The sequence below is a fragment of the Rhea americana genome, unplaced genomic scaffold, assembly GCF_003343005.1.
Source record: "Rhea americana isolate MKP2758 unplaced genomic scaffold, rheAme1 scaffold_255, whole genome shotgun sequence".
NCBI lineage: Eukaryota > Metazoa > Chordata > Aves > Rheiformes > Rheidae > Rhea > Rhea americana.
In genome coordinates this window covers 551442-577986 of record NW_028186374.1, presented here as the reverse complement: position 1 = coordinate 577986, position 26545 = coordinate 551442, and the positions used below count along the sequence as shown (strand labels likewise).

The window sequence follows — 26545 nt, the reverse complement described above, 5'->3', positions numbered from 1 at the left end:
GGCCCGGCCTTTGTGCTCGCTCCACGAGCGCCGGCGCCCCGCGGCCCTGCCACGCGCCGCCCGGTTAATGATAAACCCTTCCCGTTCCGGGAGGGTGCCGGTGCCAGCCGCGAGGGCACCCGCAGCCCTGGAGCCGGCGCTGCCGTCACCGAATAAATGACTCCTCGCAAGGCGCGAGCGCGTGCGGTGTCCTTTGCCGGCGGCCAGCGCGGCGACACGGAGGCCGGCGCTCAGCACCCCTCCGCGGGGCGCGGGGACCCACGGAGCGGCCGGGCGCCCAGGGAGCCCCCGCGCTCGGCGTGGCGGGGCCGCCGGCTTTATCTGGCGGCAGGAAGCGGCGGCGACGAGCGGACGCGAGGCGCCGCAAACCCGTGTTTACTCTGCAGGCCGAAGCCGGTGAATCCGACCGCCTAATGGCGGCGGCGCGAGGGCAAAGGGCGACGCGGGGCTGCCGGCCCTGGAGAGGCGCRGGGCGGGCGCCCGCTGCCGCCAGCCGGGCACGCTCCCGCCGGGACCACGGGCCCCCCGGCAGCACGGTGCCGGGGAGCCGCACCGGAGAGCGGGTCCGCCCCACGAGCCCGCAGGGTTGACGGGCCTGCAGCCCTCCTCCCTGCCCTCCTCCTCCTCCTCCTCAGGAGGGACAGCGGCCCCGGGCGCCGTCACCAGGGCCCGGCTGAGGCGTTTCTCCCCTCAGCAGCTGCAGCGTCGCTCTCGGCTTCGCCCCGCGGAGCCGGCGGCGACCGCAGCCTGCCGCGCCGCGAGCCAGGCAGCAGGAGCCGGGCTGGGAGCAGCCCCGGGCCGGGGCGATGGACTGAGGGCGCGACAGGCGCCAACACCGCGGAACAACAAAACCCGTCGTCTGCCTCCTCCCGGGCAAATGCGGACTCCCTTACCTCCAGAAAAACCCCTCTCGGGGCCGGCCCGGCCCCAGCTCGGTGCTGCCGGGGGCAGGAACAGGGAGCCAGCGCTGCACCGTCCCCCCCGCCTGCGCCACGGGCCAGGACCCCCGGGGCAGCCGCCGCTGCGGCGCAGGCAGCGGTGCCACGCGCGAGAGAAGGGCGACAGCGCAGCAGAAGTACAAACAGGCTTTATTTCAGCGCAGAAGTAGAAGACCTTGGGGAAGCCCTCGAGGCCGCAGCTGACCCAGGCTGGCCCCCAGAGCAAGGGGCAGGCTCGTCCCAGACCCCCAGCAGCGCGGAGCACGGGCGGCGGGGCCCGTGGGTGCCCCCGCTCCCTCCCCAGGCCGCCCGGCCGGGCCCGGGGCTGCCGGCGTGCGCAGCGGGTGCCTCCACCAGCACAGGAGGCAGAGGCCTGAGGGCTGGAGGGACGTGCTCGAGCAGGTCAGGTCCAGGCCCTGGTGCCCCTACCAAGGCCGCGCAGGGCCCCACGGCACGCTGGCCGCGCACCCTCCCCTCCTCCAGCCCCGCAGCCAGGGGTAAGCGAAAGCAGACGAGGGCCACGTGCCCTCTCCGTGGCCATGTGCAGGGGYTGGGGCACGAGGCAGGGCCTGGGCTACAGCAACACCAAACGCACCCAGGGTTCGCTTTTGACCTAACCATCGCTGGAGGGAAGACAGGGCAGAAGCGGGACTCCTCGAGCAGCAGGCACGGGGCAGGGGCGTGCACCGCAGACCCAGGCCCGCAGAGGAGGCGGCTCCCCCCTCCCCGGGACGGCACAAGCCCTCTCCCAGGCCGAGGGGACCAAGAAAGCGCAGAGGCGGCAGCTGCTGCACCACAGGAGCCCTTTTATTGCGCAGCAGAGCAGGGGAGAGCCCCTTCCCCAGCCCGAGGGGCAGAGCTCAGCCTGGCCCAGCCGGGGGGCGGGGGGGGGGGACAGGACTCTGCTCCAGCCCCGCAGCACCCCGAGCACCCCTTCATCTCTCCCCCTTCCACCCAGCTGCCTGGTGCCACTGTGCGGGATCCCCGACAGGCCCAGTGCTGGAGGAAAGGTGCCCACGGTGGAGAGAGATGGTGTCCAGCTCAGGAGGGCTATTCAGCAACGCCACAGCACGCTCCAACCCTGCCCCAACTTTTGGCGCAGCCTGTATCAGGAGCTATCGGAGACAGCAGTGTATTTTGATCCCTCGAGGAAATAGAGGAAGGGGAAAGGAAAAGGCTCAGAGAAGAGAAGCCATAAGAAGTAGAAACGCGGTGACACACAGGAGAGCCAGGGCAGCACGGCTGTGCCGGTGCTCCAGGCACCACAACGCCTGCACTGGCCAGCCCAGTCCTCTCCTTGCCTCCAGCAAAATAAGAGTCCTGGTCTCAGGGCAGCCGAGAACCAGCGCACGGCTCTGCTGGGCATCAGCGCCCCACATCACGTCTGTGCCAGCGAGAGCTCCTCCAGTCCTTCCTTCCCCAGCCTGTACCTGGCAAGATCCTTGCGGGTGACCATGCCCACCACCTGCGGGGGGAAAGGGGACAACGTAAGGCCCCAGCAGGGCAAGCAGGGAGAGCCCGGTGCCACCAGCAGCATCCCCACGAGGGGCCCAGGCTGCAGAGGGAGGGAAGGTACCTGGCACATGGTGCCAAACAGCCCCACGGMCTCACCTCATTGCGATTGTCCACGACCACCAAGTGCCGCAGGCCCAGGGCCCGGAACAGCTTGAACACCCTCGGCAGCGAAGCCTCCTGCAAGGCAGAGCGGGGCCACGTGGGCTACGACATCCCCGGGGACGCCCACAGCCCCGGGGAGGCCAGCACCCGGCCAGGGCTCGCTGGGAGCCAGCGCAGGCTGCACCCCCGGGCGTTACCTGAGGCACCGTGTAGGGCGAGGGGTTCATGAACTCGCTCAGGTCAATCATGCACTCGCGCTCGTCCTGGGAGACGTGGATCGACTGGATGGGGGGGAACCGCGGGTAGGCGTCTCGGAAATCCTTCAGCTTCAGCCGCCGCTGCACCAGGCTCAGGTTGGCCCTTTCCACAAAAACCTGGGGGAGGGAGAGACCACGAGGGAGCTGGCGCTGCCGCCCGCGGCGGCCCCAGCCTCGCCGGGCGCGAGGGCTCCTGCCAGGGCAGCGCCCGGGGGGCAGGGGACAGAGCGTCTGAAGAGGAACGGCCCGCTTCCTGTTAACTCAGAGCCTCGTGAGCCCAACCGTGGTGCACGCAGCCCGCCRGGGAGGCCCCACGGATCACGCCAACGTGCCCACAGGCTACGCGGCAGTCACCATCCATCAGGGAGCCCAGCTCGGCCACGGATATCCGAGGGACACAACCGGGACCCTCTGCCAGCTCCTTCTAACCCAGCCAGGCACCGGAGGGCCTGGGGAAGCAGTGGGGCAAGGGCACCAGCGCCCTGACCMGGCCCGGCCAGCCCAGCAGCTCCCTCCGTACGGGATCCCTCACCTTGTGCTTCAGCAGAACGATGAGCTGGGAGCGCAGGATCAAGCCCCGCAGTCCTGCCGCCTGCGACAMAGAGCACCGTGCGTGAGACGGGGCCGCGGAGGCGAGCGCAGCCCAACCCCCCACACACACACACAGAACAGCTGCCCACGTAGTCTCCAAGGCTTGGCTAGCACCCAAGGGGCTCAGAGGCCTGGCATCTTCATCGCACCCTCACTGCACAGCCTTTAGCCAGAATCTAAGATGCAGGAGATCAAGTCACGTCTCCCTGGCTATCTATCAAGGCTCCACTGTGACTAGAGGAAATGCAGCACCACTCACACCCACGCCAGCCCCATCGCACCCACTGTCCTCTGCCCAGGTAGTTTGGAAGGCCACCACGTGACACTCRTGGGCTGCCACGCCAAGGCCAGCTGTCACATAGATAACGCCCAGCTGCATCCCGTCGCTAGCAGCACGTGGCCACGGCTTTGGCCCCAGTGCCCAGCCCACCTGCGTGGCGTCAGGGTTGCTCTCCACCACGGGGAAACCGTTGTGGTTGGAGGAGGTGTCACTGAGGATGTCCACAACCGTGCCCACTCGCTCGATCCTCCGCAGGCAGGTGACGGGCGTGCTCATGACCTCCCTGCGGGGACGGGGTGGCATTAAACACAACTCCACTGTGGCCAACCCTAAATTCACCCTCCCATGCACAGCCAGAGCTTGGTTGCCACAGCTCTGACACCTCTTCACCCTGCACAACCCCCCAGGAACCCRAAGAGGGAATTCATGGTGGACCCCGCTTCCAGATGGGGAAGGGGCTGGCCTGGTGGCACCGCAGGGCAGCAGACACCGCAATCCCTGCACATCACCACCTCCATTTCTGGCTCATGTCACCGACGTGGTCAGAAGTGCCCAGCACCCCATGAGGGCAGAAGAACACAACCCCGGACTTCTCCCCGAGGCCACCTACCTGGCTGTGAGGGAGTGAGACGTCACCGGGGCCTCCCAGTGCAGGAAGGGCACGCTCTGCAGCTGGATGTGCATGTCGTAGAGGCCCTGCAACGCGAGGCCAGACTGTCAGGAGAAGCCTGGCGACATGTGGAGGTGGGGACAGCCAGACAGCAGCTCCCCACCGAGAGGGAGCAGACTCGTCCTGGCACCAGGGTACCAGGTTCTGCTCCCACAGCCTCTCCTCCCCACCCTGAGCCCCTTACACATCTGCCAACATCCTCAATTTTGACCCAGAGCCTCCTCACGCTCTGCCRTACCCCAAATCTTCACCCATAGTAGCCCATCACCCAGTCCCAGGCTCCCCACGGCACTCCAGCACCCCAAGCCTGTCACCCGGCCCCAGGCTCCTGGGGAGCGCAGCCAGCCCTCACCTCCACAAAGTAGTCTCCCACAATCTTCGCCGTCATCAGCACCAGCATGATGGGGAAGCCGTAGGTGACGTTGCCCGTTGCCTCCATCATGATGACAGTGAGACTCAGCGTCATCCGCACTATTCCACCTGGGAGAGGTGCCAAAGAGGTTGGGGGTTAAGGGGAGAGAGGGACACAGGGTGAGGGGATGGGGGGGGTACCCTAGGTCCCTCCGTCTCTGCACAGGGAGTTAGGACCACCCACACTGATCGGGTGGCAGGTCCAGCTGCTCCAGGGATGCAGCTCACCACTCTTGGCTTTGTAGGCAGGAACYAGGGCATTGAGCACCTGTGACCCACGCAGCCAACAGGGGAACGGAGCAGACTGGGACACCCCAGCCCAAACTGGGCCTCAGCCCTGCAGCATCTCTGGCTCTGGGAGCTCTGTGCTGGGYCAGGCACTGCCCTGAGCCAGGACTGGCCCTGACACTCGACAGCGTCATTAGGAAGATGATGGCCAGGTCAAGCTTTAGCAGCGTGGCACAGGTTACATCTCAGCTCCGCACCAGGGAATCAGAAGCCAGTTTTTCCATGCCAGCTTTCCTACAATATGAGCAGGCGATGGCCAAGACTCCCAACATGGAGCAACTCACCCAGCTGCGCAGCGGCTCCCATCAAGGCGTACTTCCCGGGGTCGGCCCAGATCTGAGCACAAGAGAGAAAAGAGGCTGAGTAAGCTGCTGGCTCTGGGATACCCAGAGGTAATGAAGAAAATGTCCAGCCCTGAATCCCCCTCCAGAAGGAGCAGGGAAGRTCCAGCAAAGACCACTGTGCTGGGCTCTTCACCAGCTCCAGACCTGCTCTCCGCATGTGTGGCTGGCCCCACGGCTAGAGAGGAGGGCTGGGGGCTGTGTGCCCCTTCCCACAAAACACTCACTGAGCCCTTGGTCAGGTAGGACAGGGAAATGCCAAACAGCCTCCCCCAGGCAGCGCCGATCAGCAGCGAAGGGATGAAGACGCCCGCAGACACCGTGAGGCCGTACGTCCAGCACGCCAGGAAGAAATACATCAGTGTGAACATGCCCAGGGTCATGGGGTTGTAGGAGCCTGGGGCAGGGGAGAGAAGAGGGAGTCAAYGAACGCTGATCCGTTGGCGCTCTGGCAGCCCAATGCACGCTGAACTGAGCGTTTCCCCGGACCTCACAGCAGCTCCAGCGAACGCAGACCCACGTTGGCAGGGCAGCGGCCTCGGTCCTGGTCAACAGCTTAACGCCCACCAGGGCTCAGCTGCCGCTGTGCTGGTCTCGCTAGGTGGAGATCTCCAGCCTTTCCCACAGCAGCACTGGCACCATCCAAAGCCCTCCCCGTCCCACAGAGCCCGGCATCCACCATCCCTCCATGACGTGACTCACTGTGACCAGTCTCTCCCATTCTGGCATCTCTCGGCTGCCTGCAAGGCAACATGACCAACTTCGCGAGGTCCCAAGGGACTGCCAGCATCAGAGGACAGGGTCAGGAGGACAAGGGTGCTGGCAGGAGTCCCCCAGGGGTGTTGCAGCCAGCTTTGGGTCAGCCCAGCAGAGCAAGCCCTGCAGCCACCCTCCTTGACCTGCAGCTCCCATGCTGCTGCCATCAAGCCACACAAGTGTGGCAAAACCCTGCCACACCAGGACTCAGCCTACCACCATTTTAGGACCACCAAGCAGTTTAGTTTCTAGTTTGAACGTGTCCTTTGAAACTTCACCTTGACCAAAGCACTGAGCCAGGAAGGGGCTCAAGACAAGCCCAGCATTGCAGGGAACAACCTCGGGGCACAAGACAGTTGTCACTGCTTAAATTGGCCAAGCTGCAGTTCAGTATAAACTCAGAGCTGTCCATCTGTTGCCCACGCGCAGGCTGGCATGAAACACAGACTGGCAGCCCAGGAAGCAGAGAGCACATTAGCATCCCACAGGGTCCAAGGGAAATTGAAGCTTGGACTCGGTTCCCTGGAGTATCAGGAGCTAAATCTGATTTCTTGAACAAATCCAAGCCCCCAAAACCCACCTCCGCAACCTGCCCAGATGGCAAAGTCGTTTGGGGGCAAGAGGCCCTGCTAAGTACGAAAACATCCAGGATATTTCCAGGACAGACTCCAGTTGCTCCCCCGCAACTCAGAAACCACAGCTTGAGAACATGCACAAGCAAAACCACATCCTCGTCCACGGGCTCTCCCAGGACTACAGCCATGGGCTGAGCTCACAAGCGGCGCTACGTGCAGCACCCATCTTTCCTCCCTCCACTGCCTTCATCCACTGCAGGAAAGGAGCAGGAGCCTCGGCAGACGTCAAAGGAAGCAACAGCTTTGCTGTTAAAAATCAGGTTTCGTCACCCATACAAAGCGTAGAAACCTGACCACCTCCTGTTTGCAACACCGCACAGACCAGCCCAGGAAAGCACTTGGTTTTGTAAAGTTAGGAGCCCTCAGGGTGACGACGTTGCCACTTCACTGCCTCCGAGGCAGGGACGAGCACAGAAAAGCTCGGGGCCGTAAAGCAGCCATACTGCGTTGAAGTAAGCGTTTACCCCGCTCAGCAGCCCATCTCCAGCAGCGACCCATCACTGACAGTAACAGAGAAGAGTGCAAGCAGCAAGATGTGCACCAAGAGGTCTTCTGAAAAGCCACCAAAGGATTGCCCTCCCTGAATTCACTGCGGGGCTTTTGGACGCTTTCATGGCCTTCGTAATCTCCTGCAGCAGGCGGTTTCAGGCATGTGGGGCCTCTTGGCATTCCTTCTGCACATCCAACCTGCTGCCCCACCACGCAATGGACACTTGTCTCGTTCTCGTAGCTCAAGAAACAGCCACTCGCTTCCTATTCTCCCCAGCACAGCACAGTGTGCCCTTACAGGGCTGTGCTGATCTTCTCCCCGCCTGATCTTACTAGCAAAGAGCTAAGAGGGAACCGGTCAGCCAGCACGCTCAAGCCCTGCCCYGCTCTGCCCAAATCCGAGAGCCCACAGACCTGGGGGGTCGTGGAAGAGGTTGACGACGCTCTTCTCTGGTGTGTTGAAGAAGGCGGTGGCCATGGAGTTGTACTCTCCATCAGCACAGAAGAGCTGCGGCAGAAGAAGAGAGAAGCAGAGTTAGAGGTGGCAGAGCCAGGCTGCCCTGGGGCAGGGAAGGCCGCCAGGCTTGGGGCTCACTGCCAGCCCTGGAGGAGAGGCGACGACTGCCAGCAAGGAGGTGATTCCTCTGCAGTAAGCGTGCCAGCAGCACAGTGTTTCCACCCAGCTATTTTGCTGTTGAGGCAGAGAAACGCCAAGTGACACCGCACCCCAAGCGAGGCTCACGTCTTGGAGCTGGGCATTACGGGGAGGAGCAGCCCAGGGAAAACTCCAGGATCTGGGGTCTTCTTACTGGGTCAAGGCAAGGACATTACTATATGGGAGGAAAAGTGAGTGAAAMGGGAAGAAAAGAGATGTTTCTTTATGCTCCCAGGCCTGGTAGCTTTAAATATTTCTTTACAGCACTAAAATGCCCAAGAGGTGAGTTAAGGGCTGCAGGGCTTATCTGCATGTTTTTCCACATCACCGCTCCACCCAGGGGACAAGCTGCTGGGCTGGCTGGTGACTACCAGCCTGCCTGCACCTTTGCTTCTACCCCTGCCAAGCTAAGGCTCAGCTGAAAAGATCCCTGGCTGCTCTTCCAAAGGTTTTGTTTGGTCTGGCCAGCAGAGCCATGTAGTACACTACCCAGGGTGGAAGCCACTGACTACTACAGGGGGAACCAGCAAGGCCTAAGGCCACAAGAACCAGTGGGGTCTCATCTCCATGCTCAGCTCTCAGTCTCTAYCAAGGATCAGTATCTCCCAGCTCTGGGGTGGCTGTTCTCCAGCATCTCCTACCTGCAGAGGATAAGCCACTGTGCTCCCCTGGATGGGCTGGCAGTCTCTGGAGCAGTAAATCATGACGAACCCCACAGCCGCTGTCACCGCTGCGACCAGCATGGCCTCAATCACCTGGAGGCAGGGCCGGTGGATGTACCTGGGGAGCAAGCAGAAATGTGAGCCCTGCTCTGCCCCAGCAGTACTCAGGAACGCAAGATGATGGGCTGCAAGCAAACCCTACGGGCCCGAGAGAATCGGAGGCTGTGGCAGGAGAGGGAGAGGAGCTGCCAGTTCTGGGACAAAGTCATTAAAGGTGGTTCTTTGGGAGACCAGGTGGCTCCAGCTGACCTGCCCATACGCCCTGCACAGAGCCAGGAGGGCAGAAACACCCATGGTGGGACAGGAACGGTTCCTGTGCCACAAAGCCGGGTCTCATGAAAGCCCCATGAGGAGGGGTGTCCTAGAAGCCACTGTGGGGCCCTCACCAGCTCTCCTGCCATAGACAATCCCTCCCCAARACCACTAGGCCATTCCTAGGGTTTGAAAAGCTAGTGCCAAGTAGTGGCAGTGCCAGACTGGGATCTGACAGCTTTAGAAGCTCTCAGAGCCCTGGCAGTAACATGCAATAGCCAGTCTGTGCCGCATTTGCACCTCTTTGGGCCCTCCAGCCACTGACGGGAAACACTTAGCATGGTCAGAGCAACTGCAGGATGCTGCAGGCCAAAGCCTTGGTGGCAGGCAGCAAGAGGCATGTAGCATCTTTGTCTCCCAGCTTCCAAAGGCTGCCATTTCACACGTCACGCACAAGGTTACAGCCTGGCTCCAGCTGGGAGCGTCACTTCCAGGGAGCTCAGAAGGCTCCAGCCAAAACATTTTGACCAGCGTAGTCATCTGCAGGCTCTTACCTGATTCGAAACATCGTTAACCAGTAATTCAGGGCATTGAACAGAGCCCCAAGGATCCCACCTGCAAGCGCAAAAGAGCAAAAACCTCAGCACGCGGGCAAAAGCTCAGAGACCGAGAGGCTGCTGAGCAGCTTTATCCTTGGCACCTCCGGACAGGTCCCCACAGCACTCGCACAGCCTTGGGGCRGAGGGAGCAGAAAGCAGCCAGCACACACGGCCCCAGCACCCCGCAGGCAGAGCACAGCCAGCTTTCCAGGCGCACAGGGAGCACGTGCGCTCCTCTCCCTTTCCCTAAGGGCAAGGGCAGCTCGGGCACCGCAGCKCTTTTCCCAGGACTCTCCTGAAAGCAAGGGACTGCTCACGACTGCGACACACTTTGCAGCACACAAGTTAAGGGATCTCAGGATCCGGATCCGGCCCTTATAAGCCCCAAGCAGCCTCTGTTCTAGAGCTTAATGGATTTCCCACTCTCCCCAAGAAAATGGATCCAAAAGGTCTTTGTGTCCAGACAAGGAACAGAGGAAATTATTCAGACTAATTGAATTGAAAGAGCAGAACTCTCTTACCAACTACTCCCATAAATATGAAGATTGGAATTTCCTGGATCGTGTATCCCATTTTCTGGAAGCAAGACAGACACAGGTTTCAGATCTCCTGGCCCATTTGCAGCCGGTCAGCGTCTACTCAGACAGGATAAGCCTGCGCCAGCGAGCGGCACAGGGAGCTGCCACCACTGCTTCTTTAGACACTCTGTAGACCTGCGACACCCTCGCAGCACCYGGTACAGCAGTGGCTGTAGAACCACCTCTGCCTGCACTCGGTGGAACCATGATCTAGCTGGACCTCAGGGTCTGCTAGGGCAAAGCCCAGACTGGCTCTTGAGCAATGCTATAAGAGGGACTGATGGCCTCGGCTGCCCTGGGTTTCTTCTAACACCCCCCTCCCCCCCCAAGAAAAGCCCTCTCAGGGACATACCTGTGCCATACCTCATTATCAAACCTGCCAAAGTTGATGAGCCCAGGGCTGGAGAGATCCCAAGCATTGCCATGGTAAACACTCAGGACAGAGTTCAGAGTGAACGTAGAGATCATAGAAGCAAAGAACTAGGAAAAGATGCAGCCGAGAGTCACGACAGATGTGTCAGGMGCTGCTCCCCCACCACGTGCCCTCCTCCTTACCCCAGGCCACCCCTTGAGGAGCTTCAGCAGGGCATTCGGGATATACCAGGGATGAGGGGCCATGTTCCTTATTGCACCACACTGGGGAGTTTACAGCAACCATGGGCTCACTCCTTCCTCTCATCTCCCCACTGCCCTGCAGTGGGCCCCAAGGCAGCTCCCTTGGAAAAGCAGTCAGCAGCATCAGGAACCGAGATCCAGCTCAGCCAGGTTCAAATTCAGCCTGCAAGGGCCAGGGCGCAGAGGGCATTTGGGATGCCCTTTTCCCCAGGATGCATTAGACAGTCACCTGGCTGGGGCAAGGGTGGGAATAGGTGCACAGCTGCTGGGGAATCCAACCCCAAGGGCCAGCACAGCCTGTGTTAAACAGATCAGGCCTTTCTGGATACCATCACAACRCAGAGGCCTTGTGGGGACAGAACTCCTGGGGCTGTGGAGGAAACTGCTGGTCTCCAGATGCACAGTCAGCTCAGGACGCCAGAGGCCCTCAAGTGGGACTGAGTGAGCTGTGGGGTTCTTGGGCACAGACACCTAGAGCCCCCAGTTTACTGCTTCTCATTTCTAGCACTTACAATTCTCCATGTCAGGAACTGGTTCCAGAAGGAAGCCCCTTCTTCCAAGCTGAAGAGGACCCCCCCTGCAAACGCAAGACACGAGTGCATTTGCAGAGGGTGCATACCACAGCCCCTTGGTTCACAGCACCGGCTGAGGCAGCTGCAGTCATCTCAACCCGTGCATCTCATGCTGGCCCAGACTTTTCAGGTTCCAGCAAAGGGACTGGCATTCAGCTGAGCCTACTCTGCCATCAGTGATGCCCTGTCACTGTCCCCCTCCATTCCAGGGAAGGGAAACTTGACATCAGAGACAGAAACTCTCTCTTCAAGACCCACATCGTGGAGCAGGACAGCTCATAGTGGGGTCAGGCATTGCGGGAGGGCCTGCTGCTTGCAGCCAAACAGCAGAGCAGCTGCTTCCCTTTCCAGTCCTGGAGCTGTCAGAGGATGGCAGTACACCAGTTTCGGTCACTCTTGCATTCTCACCACGTGCGACTGTGGGCAAGCATTTGATCCTGTGTGGGGCTCTCCTGACTCTGCTCCTTCCTCCCAACATGCCTGGGAGAGTCACTGGATTTTTTTTTCCTATGAAAACATTCTCCCTGTCTGTATTGCAGAGCACCCTGCCATCATCCTCTTAACAGGCTCAGGCTCCTGCAAATCTCTAGGCAGATCCCTGTAGCTACCTGACATGCAAGTGGGAGCAACCTTCTGACAGGTCCTGCAGGCACCATTCAGCACCAGGACAACTGAGATACGTACCCACAGGAGCACCGAATGCAGCTGACACACCAGCAGCAGCTCCAGCTGAGACAAAGTCCCTCTTTTCTGTGTCTCTGCGGAAGTACTCGAAGATCTGAAACAGCAAAGCAAAGGTAGGTTCAGGGCTGGCCAAAGGCATGAGCTCAGAGGAAGGGGCAGGCTGCACAGGTAGAGCTGGATGGGCTCCGTTCCCTCTACCAAAGGTCTCTTGGTGAGGTTACCGAACTCAGGTCGCTGCAAGGCTCCAAGGATGTGGGTAGGCCACACGCAACCACGCACCACCAGCATGACCCTAAGGAACAGCCCAGTTTGGGCATTGATGCTGGCACAGGAAGGGATTCAGGTAGCACTTACAGGAGACGAGAGCTCCCTTTCTCCATCCAAGCACCCTCCCCAAAGAGGTCAGGGCTCCATTGCCCCAAGCCAGGMTCCAGCATCACCAAGCTGGGGTCCCCAGAAAGGCAATCAGGCTGCATGCTTTGCATGAGCTGGCCCAGAGCCAGCATTTCTGAAGCAGCCACCACTCAGCTCACCGCTGAGCATGGGTGGTCCTCAGCTTGYCAGGGAGAGCTGCCAGCTGATGCTCACTTGCAACAAGGAGCACTGGCTACACAGAGGGAAAACTGCTCCACCAAGCCTCCCTGCTCCTAGGTGCAGGGCTCTGCTTACTCCTCCTTTCCTGAGCTCATACCCTCTCAGATGAGCAGAGATCTTTCAGGCGCCATCATTTGGTGGGCTCCACACCACAGCAGAGAGGTGAAGGCCCTCGCTGGAGCTCACAAGAACAACTGGAGCCATATGGTGCTTGACTCCCCACTGGGGAAGTCCAGAGGAGAGCCATGGCAGCTGGAGCACCTGCAGCAGCACAACCCCCTCCGCTCTTCCAGACCCACCTTGAAGTCTCGCTTCAAGGATGTGGATCTTCCTTGCGAGACCCCAGCAGCAATCACCGCCCCCGAGTGAATCATGGGTCCTTCCTATAGACAGGAAAAGAGAGTCAGACAGGAGAAGGAGGAAGCCCTGGCTTCCCCAGGCTTCTTCAGAAGTTTGAAGGCTGCTCACCAGGTCACAGCCCTGTAAAAGCCAGATGCCAGCGTTCAGCCACCCAGCAGCATGCTAGACTTGTACCAGCTCTGTCTGTACAGACCTGGCCCAAGAGGATTTTCTTCCAGGAAATACAGACCTGGAGTTTTTCCCTACTTCTTCATTCTAGTGGCAGCTCCTGTGGCCACCTCCTGTAAGCCCCTGTCCTCTCTGCTGGTGAGAACAAGGGCTGTTTTTCTACAAATTCAGGAGATTTCTCAAGCAGCCTAAGACCCCAGCAGGCCAGTAAGATCCAAGGCAGGGCACTCCAGGTTCCCTCATCCAACATGTAGGATGAGAGTCACATGGACAGCCAGACTGCTCTCCTGCCCTCAGCTGAGCCACATGCCAGCTGGCTCAGCAGTGCCAGCAAGTCAGCTTCCCTGCCTCCTGCTACTGCGCAGGCCCAGCCACGCTGCAGCCATCTGGGTCGGCTCAGAACAGRGAGTGAAACTGGGAAGTCCCTGTAGGGCCATCAGCCTCCCATCCCCAGCGCAGAGCCAGTGACACAGGCTGCAGCACGTCTGCCTTGCAGTGGGTACCAACAGAGCAGCAGCAAGCTGGGGAGCCCTTTGCACACCTCACCTTCCCAACAGCCAGGCCTCCGACCACTGAGAGGATCACTCCGCAGACTTTGATCACCAGGGTCTGCAAAACAGCAGGAAACACTGGGTACATTGCAAGGGCAGCTGGAATGCCACACGCTGCCACACTGGGACACTAGACCATGCACAGGGTGGCCTGCAGCAGCYACACACAGACCCAACTAGCCAAAAGAGCAGGAGTCAGAAGCCCCAGGAAACTTCTAATTCTCAGCCCCSCATCAGTGCCTGTTGTGACAACTGGGCTGGCCGATGTTCCCACCTGCAATTTTCTTGGTCAGCTCCTGCTCAGGGCAAAAATTCCCCAAAGCTGCTCTTCCAGCCACTGCTTGGCACTGAGCACAAGGGCTGCAGACACCAATGCAGCAAATTAAAGGTTTAACTGGGCAGCATAGRAGCACACAGATGAGGGCAGTGCAGGAGCGCTGCCACAGCTGGGAGCCCAGGCCAGCTCCCATCCCTGCCTTAGCATGATCAGGGAAAGCTCGAYGGCACAAGGACACAACACACTCAGTCCATCCAAGCATACTCAGAACGCACACATCTCACAAGCTCCCACATCTTACCTTCAGCCGGACAACGTGAGGGATCTTCACGCCATTCAGATAGCACTTGATCTGGGGAATGCCGCTGCCRGCTGCTACAGGCTGATGGCAAAGGGAGACCATTAGTGGCTACTAYGTACAGGACAGGGCACTGGGGACCTGCGGGCCACCTCGACCTCACCGCTCAGCATGGAGCACACCATACACTTCCTCAGGGAGGATCAGAGATGAGGTCAAAGTCTGTCTAAAGGCTCTAGAGTCAAGCTTGAGGGAGAGGCTCCCACCATGCTTCTGCAGACATGCTTCCCTTAATGGCAAACATGGCAGGTATAAGGAGTCATCTGGGTTCCTGCGGGACACCAGGATATCCCCATCACTACACCCTCCACTACAGTGCCAAGGCAAGAAGTTCAGCACCGTAGAAGACTCGCACTTGACAGAAGGAAGAGCTGGCTCAAAGTGGCTCCAAACAGAGCAATCGTCCACAGGCCAGCCATAATCTGCCTCCAGAGATCATCAACCAGTCGCAGAGTTCCTCTGGAACACGTCTCTGAGGCGCTTTACCAGCCTGCTCTCTGCAAACACTCGCATACACACGAAGTGGAGAGGCTGAGCCAGGTCCAAGACTTGTGTAAGTGGATATAGTTTGTAAGAGCTGTTCCTGGTTCCAAGGCTGGAGTACATCTCCCTGCCAACTCCTTTGCCCCAAACCGCTGGGCCTGTAAGTGAAGGGCAGCATGTCCTGCTAGTCTGATACCTAAGGAGAAACTTTACACCACAGCTGGAGCCATTTCCCTGCCAACATCAAGGAACTGGAGGTGTCAAGAACCTAATCAGCAGAAACACTATCGGCATTACACCTATCTGCATTTTTTCTCAGAAGTTTGACAGCACCCAGGGCAGCCCTAGTCATGCCCCAAGGGCAGACTGACCCACACAATTTGTAAACCTATCCCAGGCACAGCAGGTTGTGCTAGTGGATTCGGACCTCTGCTAGGACACAAACCTGCTCCCCACCCTGTATGAAGGGCCAGGGCAGGAGGCACAGGGGCACCCTCATGCTGGCCAGCTCTGTACTCTTACCTCTATGAACGCAACGATAACAGAGCCCACCATCACCACGCCGGCGTTCAGGGTCGCCCAGAGCAACAAGGAGAAAGACAAGCCCCCTTTCTCTGTGAACTTGTCGATGTCTGCAGAGATGGCTTAAGGAAAGAGTGGTATCAGCTGGGTAACACTCCTCCCACCATAACAACATGCCACCAAGGTGCTTCTTGGGTTGTGGCAGGCGCAGTAGATCCTGCATGTGCACTAYAGCTGGTCTGCCCAGCTAAAACCGGGGCTGTTGCAAGGGGTCTTTTCTGCTGCTAGTGTGCCCAGACACAGGTTAGCACTGCAGAGCCGCCTGCCCCTGGGCAGCAGGACCCATACTGGTGTCACTGAACCCACGCRGATAAGCATTTTCCTCTCCCCCTCAAGCATCCCTCTTGCAGCCACCAGCAGCAGAGAACACATGACATCTCTGCAGCAGATGCTGTAACTCCCAGGTAGCTAGAGGCCGAGGTTTTGTGCTGCCTGCTGCTCCACACCCCTAGCCTGGAAGGATACTGTCCTTCACCACACGGTACTTCAGCCCAGCCAGGTTCTCCACCACAATGTCAATGAAGCAGGCAACAAGGCCGGTGAGGATCCCAATCATGGCACAGATGACCCAGCGCTTGATCTCCACTGTCCGGAACGCCTGAGACAGACAGACAGCCATGAGACACTGCTGCCACGCAGCCCCCACAAGCCAACCCAGCATGAAGAGTCCCCACAGTGTCAAAGGCAACTCAAACTCACCTAGCAACCTTCCCCAACATGAGCCTAAGAGAAGGCAGCTCTCAAAGAACTGCCCCAGTAAAACCAGCATAGACTGACCCAAGATTGCAAAGGCTGGCCATAGTTTACTTATCTTAAGGTGCTCTTGTCCCTCTGAGGAATCCCTAAATATAAGACGTGTTTTTCCCAGTTCTTTTGTGTTCATCAGATCTCTCTCTCTCTCAGTAGACTCTTCTGTTGAGCTTCCCACTGAAGTGTCGACTCCTAAAGCCCTCAGAGCAAGAGCTCCCCTAGCTGAAATGCTCTGTGCAGCTCCAAAAGTCCCTGCCCAACAACCTGCCCAACTTCACAATGTTCCCACATACATCTGGACTAACTACCATTTGAACCTTCCACTTTACCATACTGGATTCCTGTGGTAGCTGGCCACCCTGCTGCTGAGGTTTTGTTGTTCATTAAAAAATGGTTGTTACCGGTAAACCAAGCACAGCTCAGTGCTTCTTCCAAGGATGATCTCCCCACAGTGCGGAGAAGCCCATTAGCTGCTCAGGAAGCAGCCAGGCAGCAGAGGAACAGCTTCTTGGAGCTTCATCTCAGCAGGGCCATCCTGCCAGGAGGCTTGTTAGGACATGTGAGCAATCAGGTCCTGGCCAGACTCACCGCATGGTTTATCCTCCTTTCCTCCTCCAGGAACAGCTGGTTTTCACTGTTGTCATAGTCCAGGCTCTAGTTCAGAAAAGGAAGATGCCATCAGTGTCCAATGCAAGGAGTATGCCTGTGCTAGAGGAGGGCTAGCTTCAGCTCCCATCCCTGCCTCTCCAATTATCCCCAGTATGGTTCATTTTCCTTCCTTGATCCTTTCCTTCCTTTCCCTTCCAAAATCTCTTCAAGGGCAAACAGGGATCTTTCAGACCACTTCACACCAGCTTGACAGCTGTAAGCTACCACATCGGCTACCCCAGCTCACCAGGCACTCACCTCGTACTTGAGCGACAGCAGTTTCTCGTTGTGGGGGATCTCACTGGGATACTGCCGAGGAAGCTCTGTCTCCTAGAGGACAACAATATTTGGGTTAGGAGAGCCAGGCCCAACCTCCAGATGACCCTCTTCTTGCACTGGGGCTGGTCACTTGCTCCAGCACCACAGAAGGTCCCTAATTATTTGAAATGCAAAAGACACTTGCTAGAGGGGCCTCGGTGCCTCGCTCTGCAACACTCAGTCACCAGTTCCTGCAYGGCAGCTGCTAAATGCAAACTGTGTCAGCGCACACGTGCCGGCTGCGCGTATCAGCCCTTACCACATCCACATCCAGCCTTTTCCGTTTACTGAAGACRCCCTGAGACAAGTCACCCTGCACAAACACATCCCTTGCCAATAACAGGAGGTGGCAAGGCAAGGAGAAGAGAGACAAGAGGGGGCATCCCACGGCTGGAGTTGTCTGCCTGGCCGGGGTGCAAGTTGCCACTGCTCTGGGCAGCCTTGCCCGCCCCCAGACCCTGAGAATCTGCCTCCCACCTCAGCACCACCAATCTCCACTGCAGGTCAGGAGTCAGGGTCCCAGAGACCACACCACCAGCTCCAAAACTGCGATCGTTTCTACACCTCCACCTTCCTTCGGCTGCGTTWCTTCAGTTACTTGAAAGAACAACGCTGAAGGTAAGTGATGACTGACAGCAAGGCAGGAGTGCCGTGACATTCAGGACGGGCAGGGAAGACCACAGAGACACAGGCCCCAGTGCAACTGCCCAGGGATCAGGATCTGGGATGACTTTCCACCAGCCCCGTGCTGGTGGCAGATTTAAGCTGCCCGGTTTAAGCTTTCACACGTTGACCCAGCCCTTGGCAGCCTCCTCCCCAGCCCTGGAGCAGGAYGTTTCACTACGGGCACCACAGTCTCGCGTAAGGCAGAGCAAGGGAATGGGCAGACAGAGGTTTTGCACAGCCAGGTACTAACGCTGCCATTTTAGTAAAGCGTTGTCCTAGCGTAATCTYGGAGTTGCTCCATGCTCCCAGTGGAGGGCAACATTTCACCTCTGCAGGAAATTCCTTCAGCCTAAGGCAAGGAGCTATTTCAAGTAGGCCTGCATTTTTGGGCAGAAACCAAATTTTGTTTTACAAATGTCTTCAATCACAGAAGCTTTTCTTAGCTCCAAATTAGGGCATTTGCCAAGGCGGCAGGAGGGGCACCAGCATAACATGCCCTTCTCCGGGCACTGCATTACAACTACAGCCAAAGCTGATCCAGTATTTTCTCCAAGACACTGAATTAAGATATATCTTGAGAAAATTTTAACATGGGATAAAATATATTTATTAAAATTCTCCTTCAAATTTGTATTTCCAACAGCTCCAGAACTAAGKCAGGAACATCTGTGGAGAAAAGATTTTCAGGCGCACGTCACTGTGGAGAATAACTTGAAACCTGAGCATTTCCACAGGAACAAGATGTCCCAACTGCCMCTTGTCCTGTCCCAGCAGGGAACACAGTCCACATGTCCCTCTCTGGCTGCTGTTACACCACAATCAAGACCTGCACAGACCCCAGCCTCCTCTCGTGTGGTGTGAGGACCCACGCAGCAGGGTCTGCTAACCAAGCGAGCCTCCTGCACGAACAGTAGGCATAGACACTCATAAAGGAGCCTGTGTGCTTGTTCTAGATGAATGTGGCTGTTCCCACCCTTGCCTTCGTGGCTGAGCAGGGACAACAAGCAGCTTTAAACCAGTCAGGAGGTCACAGTACAATAAGGAGGACATCGCCYATCATCCCACCCATTTTTGCACTCAAGTGAAACTGCAGATCTTGGGGCAGGACAAGACCGTAGTGTACATATGGCACCTAGCACTGCCATGCCAGAGGCTGCCAGGATACAGGTAAACAACATAGCAACAACCAAAGCGTCTCAGCACATGTGGGGAGCACCTGCACCCCAGCAGAGCTYACAGCAGCAATTCCCTAACTGCATTGCAGCTCCAGACCATGTGAAATGTCCAGTATGAGTGGTGGCACTCCCTCTCCAAACAGCTCAGTTAAGCACTGCACCATCCTCTGGATGGGTCCCAGGTTTCAAYGAGAGCAGGCAAAAAGCTCTAAGTAGCTCAATCATCAGACAAGTGTAATGTGAGAAACTTCATCAGAACACCCCAAAATGCTCTGGGAGGTCCCGTGCCCCAACRGCACTGCAGGACTTTCCACTTGGCACTGCTGCAAGAGGAACTTCCGCACAGCGGCGGACTGCTGCTGTCGGCCTGGAGAAGCACAGGGGACCGTGATGATTTCAGGCCAGCTGTACAGCCAAAGGGGAACCTGCGAAGGTCAAGGCAGAGCAGCAGCAGGCTCCCTGCACCCAGCCCAGGAGGAAGTGCTGGCYGACCTCCCAGAGCATGTGTCCCTCCCCAGCCACTCATGCTCCATCTACGGTGACAACCCCTTTGGTGCCTACTGAGGTTGGCCAGACGAAAACAGAGGGGAAGCTAAAAAAGAGAGAGGGCTTAAACAGGCCTTTGAACTTCTGGCCACTACTTCCCTTTTGCTCTCCCCGTCACTACAGTGCTAAGCCCAGTGAGATCTCTGGACAATACTGCAATCCCTTGGTCACGGTGGGCATGAGCACTCAGTCTTGAACCAGTGGGAGGAAACACCACAGCACTGTTCTCCAGGATGGCCAGGCAGAAGCCCTTGCAGGACAACCAGGGAACGTGAGGAGAAAAAGCAGCACTTCACGCTGTTAATGGAAGGAGGCAAGGGGTCTCCCGTGGGCCGACGTTGCTGCCCTGGAAGCGTTTCCCAGGGGTTATTTCACAGCAGGGAAGCTCAGTGACTGCRAGGCCCTTTCTGTGCCACTCACCAGCTCACGGACGTCCTCATTGAGATCCACATTGCTCAGCTGCCCAATGCGCAAGAAGGAGGAAGGAGCGAACTAAGAAGAGAAGGGAAAATGAGGTCAATTCACGGATGCGCTATGACCACACGACTCGGCGAGTCTCCGCAGGAGGAAGGTGCTTGGTGGCCGGCTTGCAGGCACGCAGGTGCTCATGTTCTCTCAGCTCACCCMGAGCTCCCCTCGGCCAGGCCCCAGGGAGGGCGGCGCATGGGATCTGCTGCTCCTGGAAGACGCACCAAGAAGCCCAAAGAGCTGTGTAGTCTAGTCAGGCCACGTCAGTCCAAATGGGACCTGCTACCTCAAGCTCCCCAGGAGGGTGCAAGAGACAGCAGCAATCTCCTGGGGTTTGTGCAAGCTGCTGCAACCTCACCAGCAGAGCCAGCTCCCCTCGGGGAAGGCGCCAGCCAGCAGCGGCTCATTTAAGACCAGTAAGTGGAAGCCCTGGGAGCTGTTGACAGTCAACAACAACCTASTGCCCGGAGACACAGCATCTCGGAGCAGCAGCTGCGCAGTCAGCAGAGTGATCCATGCCAAGKGGCACGTTTCATGCTCCCTTGGAGAGCAGCCTGCTTGATTCAGAGATAAACGGCTACATCGCTCCAAAGCGGACCTGGACTCCTTGGGCTGAGTAGCCTTTGGCGTTGCAGCCCTTAAGAAGCCAGAGCCAACAGGCTGCTCCCGTAYACTACAAACGTGCAAATGAGGGTCAGTCACTTCTCACCTTCCAGCCATTGCCTTGTGCTTCCCTCAGGTGGGAGCCTATGCACACAYGTGCAGACACACACATAGAGCTGATGGACRCCCTGCAAGGAGGGTCCAGACTGCTCTCCAAACCCAGCAATGCTGGAATTTGTTGTATAAGACTTCCAGCTTCTGCCCATAACCACTGGAACGGAGCAGGCTGTGGCAGGAGACGAGAGAACACGGGTGCACCACGCCCAGCCCCATCTCCAGAGCTGGAGCACTGGGAACCAAAGCTAGTTTGGGAAGCATCTCCAGGCTGAAGAGATGCTTCCTCCACAMAGTACAGTGCTGCATCAGCTTATACCATCTGCACCCTGCTTTGCGCTTGAACCTGGGCAGGATCCTCTCTGTAACTGCCTGCTGGGAGGCTGTTCCAATCATCAGGGTCCTCTCACCCACTTACTGTAGAGAGCAGCAGAGAGTGTGGAAAACCAGGGATCCCAGAAATTTGGGTTTCTGCCTCTCCATTGTCTCTCCATTCTGGCCAGGAGCTGCACAGGGTGTCTGGAGAGTGGAGGGAGAAACCACCCCAAACTGAAAGGGGCATCTCTCCAGTCACCAGCATGAACCTCAAACCCCCTGGGGATACTCCTCAGCTCTTCAGGTCAGCAAATAAGAGCTGGCCCATGGCACGTTTTACTCTGCCATCCAGGCTGCAGGAGCAGTTTCCGGCCAGAAGAGACGAGAGCACCAACGCTTTCATCTCAGGTCTCTTGGCACATCCGGGTCTRCAATGTCTGGGCCAGCTGCCAGCAAAACACACACAAGAGGAAGCAGAGCATGTTCCAGCACAGCCTCAGAGACACSAGCACATTTCAGAGATGGGGCCAGAGCCATGCCAAGAAGCAACATTTACCGCTGAGCGTCTTGCTGGGGAGACAGGTTCTCCTTTCGCTGGAGGGCACTCAGGGTTGTTACTGGCAGCACAACTGCATAACACAAGAGTTTTTTGCTATTTTGGGTACCTCTTTTAGCTCCTGGCCAACAGAGGCAATGGCCTAGGCTACTATTGAGCGAGGCTTCAGCTAGGCAGGGCCATGAGGAGCCTCACCAAAATCAGTGCTCCAGGGTCTCTGCCAGCAGCTGAGCTGTTGCGAGCCCTCGTTTCCCTCCCCACCACCATTGTGAAACACAGAGGTGCACAAGGGTGTGAAAGCAGTCGTTAAACACAGCTTAAACACCATTTATCACTATTAACATCTTTCTGTCTGGTGCCTCAGCACCTCCACCAGTTCTCTTCCCCAACTGGAGATTAAACGAGTGCCTGTGAGTAACAGCAGGGTCCTGGCACATGGGGCTGGGAGGTGGCGAGCCAGCAGATCCCAGATCAAGCCCCTGCTGCTTTAATCTCCCACAGATCCTGGCTGGAACGCGCAGGCCACAGCAGCCCGGAGCCACACACGTCACCGTCGATGAAGAATATCCCTTTGTGCTTGCAGCCTGACCTATTTTCCCATTTCTCCATCTGTTCCAAGTTCTCATTTGCACTCTGACAGRCAGCTGAGTTTTGCCCCAACTTCTCAAACTCTTGGCAGGGCCCTTTCATCCCCAGCAGCCTGACCTGCAGTAGGTAGGACCATCCCCCGGACACCCCAGGGCCTGGTCTGGCCTGTCCAGCTCARATGAAAGACACAACAGAGCCACAGGGCTAAAGAGCAACAGCAGATCTTCCCACAAAGGAGCCAAGCACAAGATGCTCTAAGGGAATTGCCCAGCTCCACAAGTTTTGGACACAGGTTTCCTGAGAGCAGGCTGACTTTCAGCTCTACAATCCCCCCCTAAAGCAGCTGGGTYGACCCTTTGAAAGAGTCACCCAGGCTTGGCTAGAGAGGTTGTTGGGCTGCCCATGAGAAGCTCAATTCCTTGATTATATGGTCAAATGCTCTTTCTTCTCCGCTTCCCGAGCTCCTGCCTTGCTGGAGCTGCAGCATCACATGCATCAAGCTGGCTTAACACGGCTTATGCCATCTCACTTCCCATCATCCCTTCCACCCCCTTCCCACAACGACAAAGCTGAAGATTAATCTGGGGTGAGAATATCTCCTCCCCCAAAACTGTCTTAATCCCAGGCAGTCAGCCACACAGCAGATGCTGCTCAGGCCAGCAAAGGATGGCAGGAGCCACTTGTGGCACTGATATCACTCCTACGAACCGCACACGTGAACCTGTCACCACCATGAGCAGATGGGGGAAGCAAAGAGGGTTTACACAAATGCACAGTCAACAGCTGGAGCAGAAGCTGCCCATTTCAGTGCCTTTAGTGCCTAGCTGCTCCAGGCTCATGCAGCAGTCCCAGTCAGGCCTCTAGTTTCCTAGGAACGTACAGAGACCATGGTCCTTGCTCTGAAACTCCAGGAGTAGGGATTTTTCAAGAGCCTCCCTCCACTTGCTTTTAGGAAGCAAAAAGATTTAATGGTYCCATTAGATTCTCCATGTCCAAGCCAAGATCAAAGCAATGAATTCACACACTTGTCACTCATCCTATCTTCYCCACTCACACCTAGGGCCAAACCTCAGGCAGATCCTTCCAGCAAGCAATTCCCACACCTAGATGGGAAGAGCCTTTGGGGGAATTCTCCTCCTGCTAGTCCCAACAGTGAGCCCATTCTCCGCAGCCACACAAGACCCTGGATTCCCCTTTCAAATGCTCGCATGCACTCAGGKGTCTGCGAGGAGACCAAATACAGCCCCAGCACGGCTGCTCTTTCCCTACCGCATTGCACACCAGCGGGAGACACCTGCAGATGGAAGAAAGGGAGCAGCATCTAGACCTGAAGCTGAACTTCGTTACACGAGCAAGAGATTTTTTTTAATGCAACACAAAGCAGCCCTGCCTCCCTCTCACCCAAATCCTAGCCTCAGCCTGGCGTTCAGACTGGCTGCATCTCATTTAGAGCCGAGGGCTGGTTCCAGTCTCATCCAGCACGGCAATCACATGCCAGGAGAGTAGGGAAAAGCTACTGCCATCAGCGCCCGTTTTTCATAAAAGGAAGAGGAGGGGGGGAGTAAAGACAGTAGGATGTTTGGGCACAGTTCAAAGATTTATTTAGCACATGGATAGCACTACCCTAGTTTGGATGCTTTTCAAACTCAGGCCGAGATTGCCGCTGCTCCTGGGCGTACACGATGTTGGTGCAACTGTAGCACAACCATCTCCGCACAGCATCGCACGCTCTGGCCAAAACACAGAGGATGCAAACGGATTAACAGCTCTCTCCAGTCCTGCTCCCACCGAGGCCATCTAGGAAGCCCCTCCATGAGGGAAGCTCTCCAGCTAGCTGAAGCTGCCTCTGGTAAAGGTGGATGAGCCACGACGTTATCCAGCCCTGCTGCTTGGCCCGCGTGCGTGGTAGAGCCAATTTCCTTCTTAATTGCAAGCTCTGCAACGAGATGATTCAAGTCTTGACCTGGCCTGCTGGTTGGGTCAATACCGCTTAASATCTTTGTTAATGAGCTGGATGATGGGGACAGAGTGCAGCAGGTTCACCTGTAATACCAAAACTGGGGGGAGCCTCAAGGAGGCCAGGGCTGCTCCTCATCAGGCCTTCAACAGGCTGCAGAAATGGGCCGAAGGGATCCTCCCGCAGTTCGACTGAGGCAAACGCGAAGTCCCACACCTGGGGCAGACCAACCCCAGCAGCTGGAAAGCAGCTTTGCTGAAAAAAGCCTTGTGGAGGGCTTGGTGGCCAAGCTGAGGAGGAGTCAGCAGCTCATTTCTGCAGCACGGAAGGTCGACCACCTCCTGGCCACATGAGCGCAGTGCTGCTGGCAGGGCCCCAGAGTGATCCTTCCCCTCCGTTTGGCACTTGTGAGAGCACACCTGGACACTGCACTGTGCAGCAAGGGAGCGTCTACTTAGATATTAGGGAAAAGCTCTCACCTTGAGGGTGGTCATGCACTGAAACAGAGATCCAGAGAGGGCAAGGCATCTCTATCCCCAGAGATATTCACATCTCCATTGGATGTGGCCCAAAGCAATCTGATCTAATGGATCTGCTTTTTAGTAGATGCTGAGCTAGAGACCTCCAGAGGTCCCTTCACACCCTGCGAGCGGGTCCAGCAGCTCTCTCCAAGGACAAGAGCAAACTCAGGATGACTTGCAGTTAGAAAGAAAAATCTAGCTAACGGTTTTCAACACCAGGTTCTGCTCAGACCCCAAAAGGATCATCCCAGTGATCAGATAGCGACAGCTTAGTCTAGGCCCCAGCACTGCTTTGGAGTATTAAAGCACACTGATAGGGGCAGGAGACGCCAGTACAGCTGTCAGTGTCCCAGGGCTCCGCTTTATCTGCTTACAGTAAGCTAYGGGACCTAACTTAAGCAAACATAACTGGCCACTAGTCAGCAAATTTGATAAGCCACATCACTACGCTCAGTACTGTGATGTGCTTTACTTCAAAGCAGACCAACAACAAAGCAAGCCCAGTTTGTGAACAGCGGAGCAAAGCCAATCAAGGCTATCTAAAACACTCGCAGAACAAACACCGACTGTGTACACAGCAAACTACCCGCACCTCACCAACTTTGCTCTGAAGAACCATAAATAGGGACAATTTGACTCAACTTCACAGCTGACTTCCACGTGGATGAGCCAGCAAGGCCCTTCCCTGCAGGACATCATCGTCCATACCCAGTGGCCACCCTCTAGAAAGATGCCCTCCCATACCCCCTGCCTTATCACCACCCTGCTACACACTAACAAGCTCTGGAAGCACGTGGCTTTCTGTTATCAATGAGATGAAGYGTGCAGCACAAACCACATCAAGAGCCCATACCACACCATATTGCATAAGAAAGGAAGGAAGGGGGATTTCCAGCCCCCAGGGTCCTTTTGGCTCCGGGCACTTTGAATACAGACGCACGCGCTGGTCAGCCCCAGGTGTGCGTTCGGAGGTGGGCAGCAGGACGGCTCCAGTCCGCAGGGCTGCGTCACTGGGTGCTCCGTTAGCCGAGGAAGCCCCGTCCCCGGCCGCAGTGACGTACGGGGCAGCCACGCCGCAGCTCTTTCGTAGGCTCCTTTCTCTGTTATGTAAGTACAGTTGCAACGCGCTCCAAGCTATGCAGCCACCCCGAAGCAGGGGTGCGCAGCACGCCGAACGCCCAGACATCCCCGAAATACGCAACACTTCACACGGTGACTCCAGGGGAAGATGAGACTGGGAGAAAGCGCCCAGACTCTCACCACGGCGTCATCACGCYGCGGTGATTTTGCTACCAGATTCATGCCGACACACAGAGAGCAGTGTGAATGCAAGGTCTCTCCTTGCCCTTCAGTCCAGCAGCCCCATCTCAGCCGGGGAGGGGGGGTCAGCGCACAGTCCCTTGTCCTCCAATCCCCCCTGCCTTTCTCCAAGCTCCTTTTCCCAAGTGTCATCTTCTCCTCTCGTGCTCCTTTGCAGAGGAGCAGCTCAAGGTTAAAGTTCTGCTCAGCATCGCTGCTCCTCCAGATGATGGGGGCACGAAACAGAAATAACCAGACTTGCCACAACAGCTCAGGGAAACTCCTGCCGTCGCCCAAGGTCACCTGCTTTCCGGGAGGTCAGCTCAAGGCCTGGCACTCCCCATAGCGCACAGGCAAGGACGCGCTTCCCCTCGGGCTGGTACCCATGGGACGGGCAACCTGCACCCCATCGGCCAGCAACCAGGGCTTCTCCAACAGACTTCTCTTCTACCACCCCCAAGATTATCTAATCGCAGTAAACATGAAAATCCACCCAGCCTCAAAGGCAGCATTTCATTTCCTGTTACTTGTATTTAGAGAAAACAAACACTGGCAACACATATAGACTAAAAATAATCCTGTAGCACTTCACAGATACACTTCACAGAGTCTCCCATCGCAGTCTCACAACTGCTCAAGAGCAGGCCAAGTGTCCACTACTCCGTTTGAGAAATTCCCTGCCCACGCAGCCCTTTCCA

The 26545-nt window shown here is 57.3% G+C and overlaps 2 protein-coding genes across 2 annotated transcripts in view; one reads left to right on the top strand and one right to left on the bottom strand.

The window, feature by feature from the left end:
* Positions 1-1108, top strand: part of PERCC1 (proline and glutamate rich with coiled coil 1) — a 3609-nt gene extending 2501 nt beyond the window's left edge. The window contains exon 4 of the mRNA XM_085307247.1: positions 900-1108. Coding sequence (XP_085163373.1) covers positions 900-1108 — 209 coding nt within the window. The remainder of the gene's footprint in view (positions 1-899) is intronic.
* On the bottom strand, positions 1072-25850 carry CLCN7 (Cl-/H+ antiporter 7). Its single transcript, XM_085307246.1, has 29 exons — positions 25809-25850; positions 24507-24524; positions 24058-24113; positions 20253-20351; positions 20051-20105; positions 19847-19918; positions 16980-17051; positions 16662-16727; positions 15789-15921; positions 15264-15373; positions 14202-14282; positions 13619-13681; positions 12844-12927; positions 11951-12044; positions 11207-11271; positions 10443-10559; positions 10023-10077; positions 9457-9517; positions 8570-8708; positions 7688-7781; positions 5621-5790; positions 5337-5388; positions 4706-4833; positions 4294-4379; positions 3834-3966; positions 3345-3404; positions 2753-2929; positions 2550-2630; positions 1072-2403 (listed from the first exon to the last, which is right to left on the bottom strand). Exons 1-29 carry the CDS (start codon positions 25848-25850, stop codon positions 2317-2319), a joined length of 2550 nt encoding a protein of 849 aa, XP_085163372.1. The 3' UTR covers positions 1072-2316.
* Positions 25851-26545: the final 695 nt, after the last annotated feature.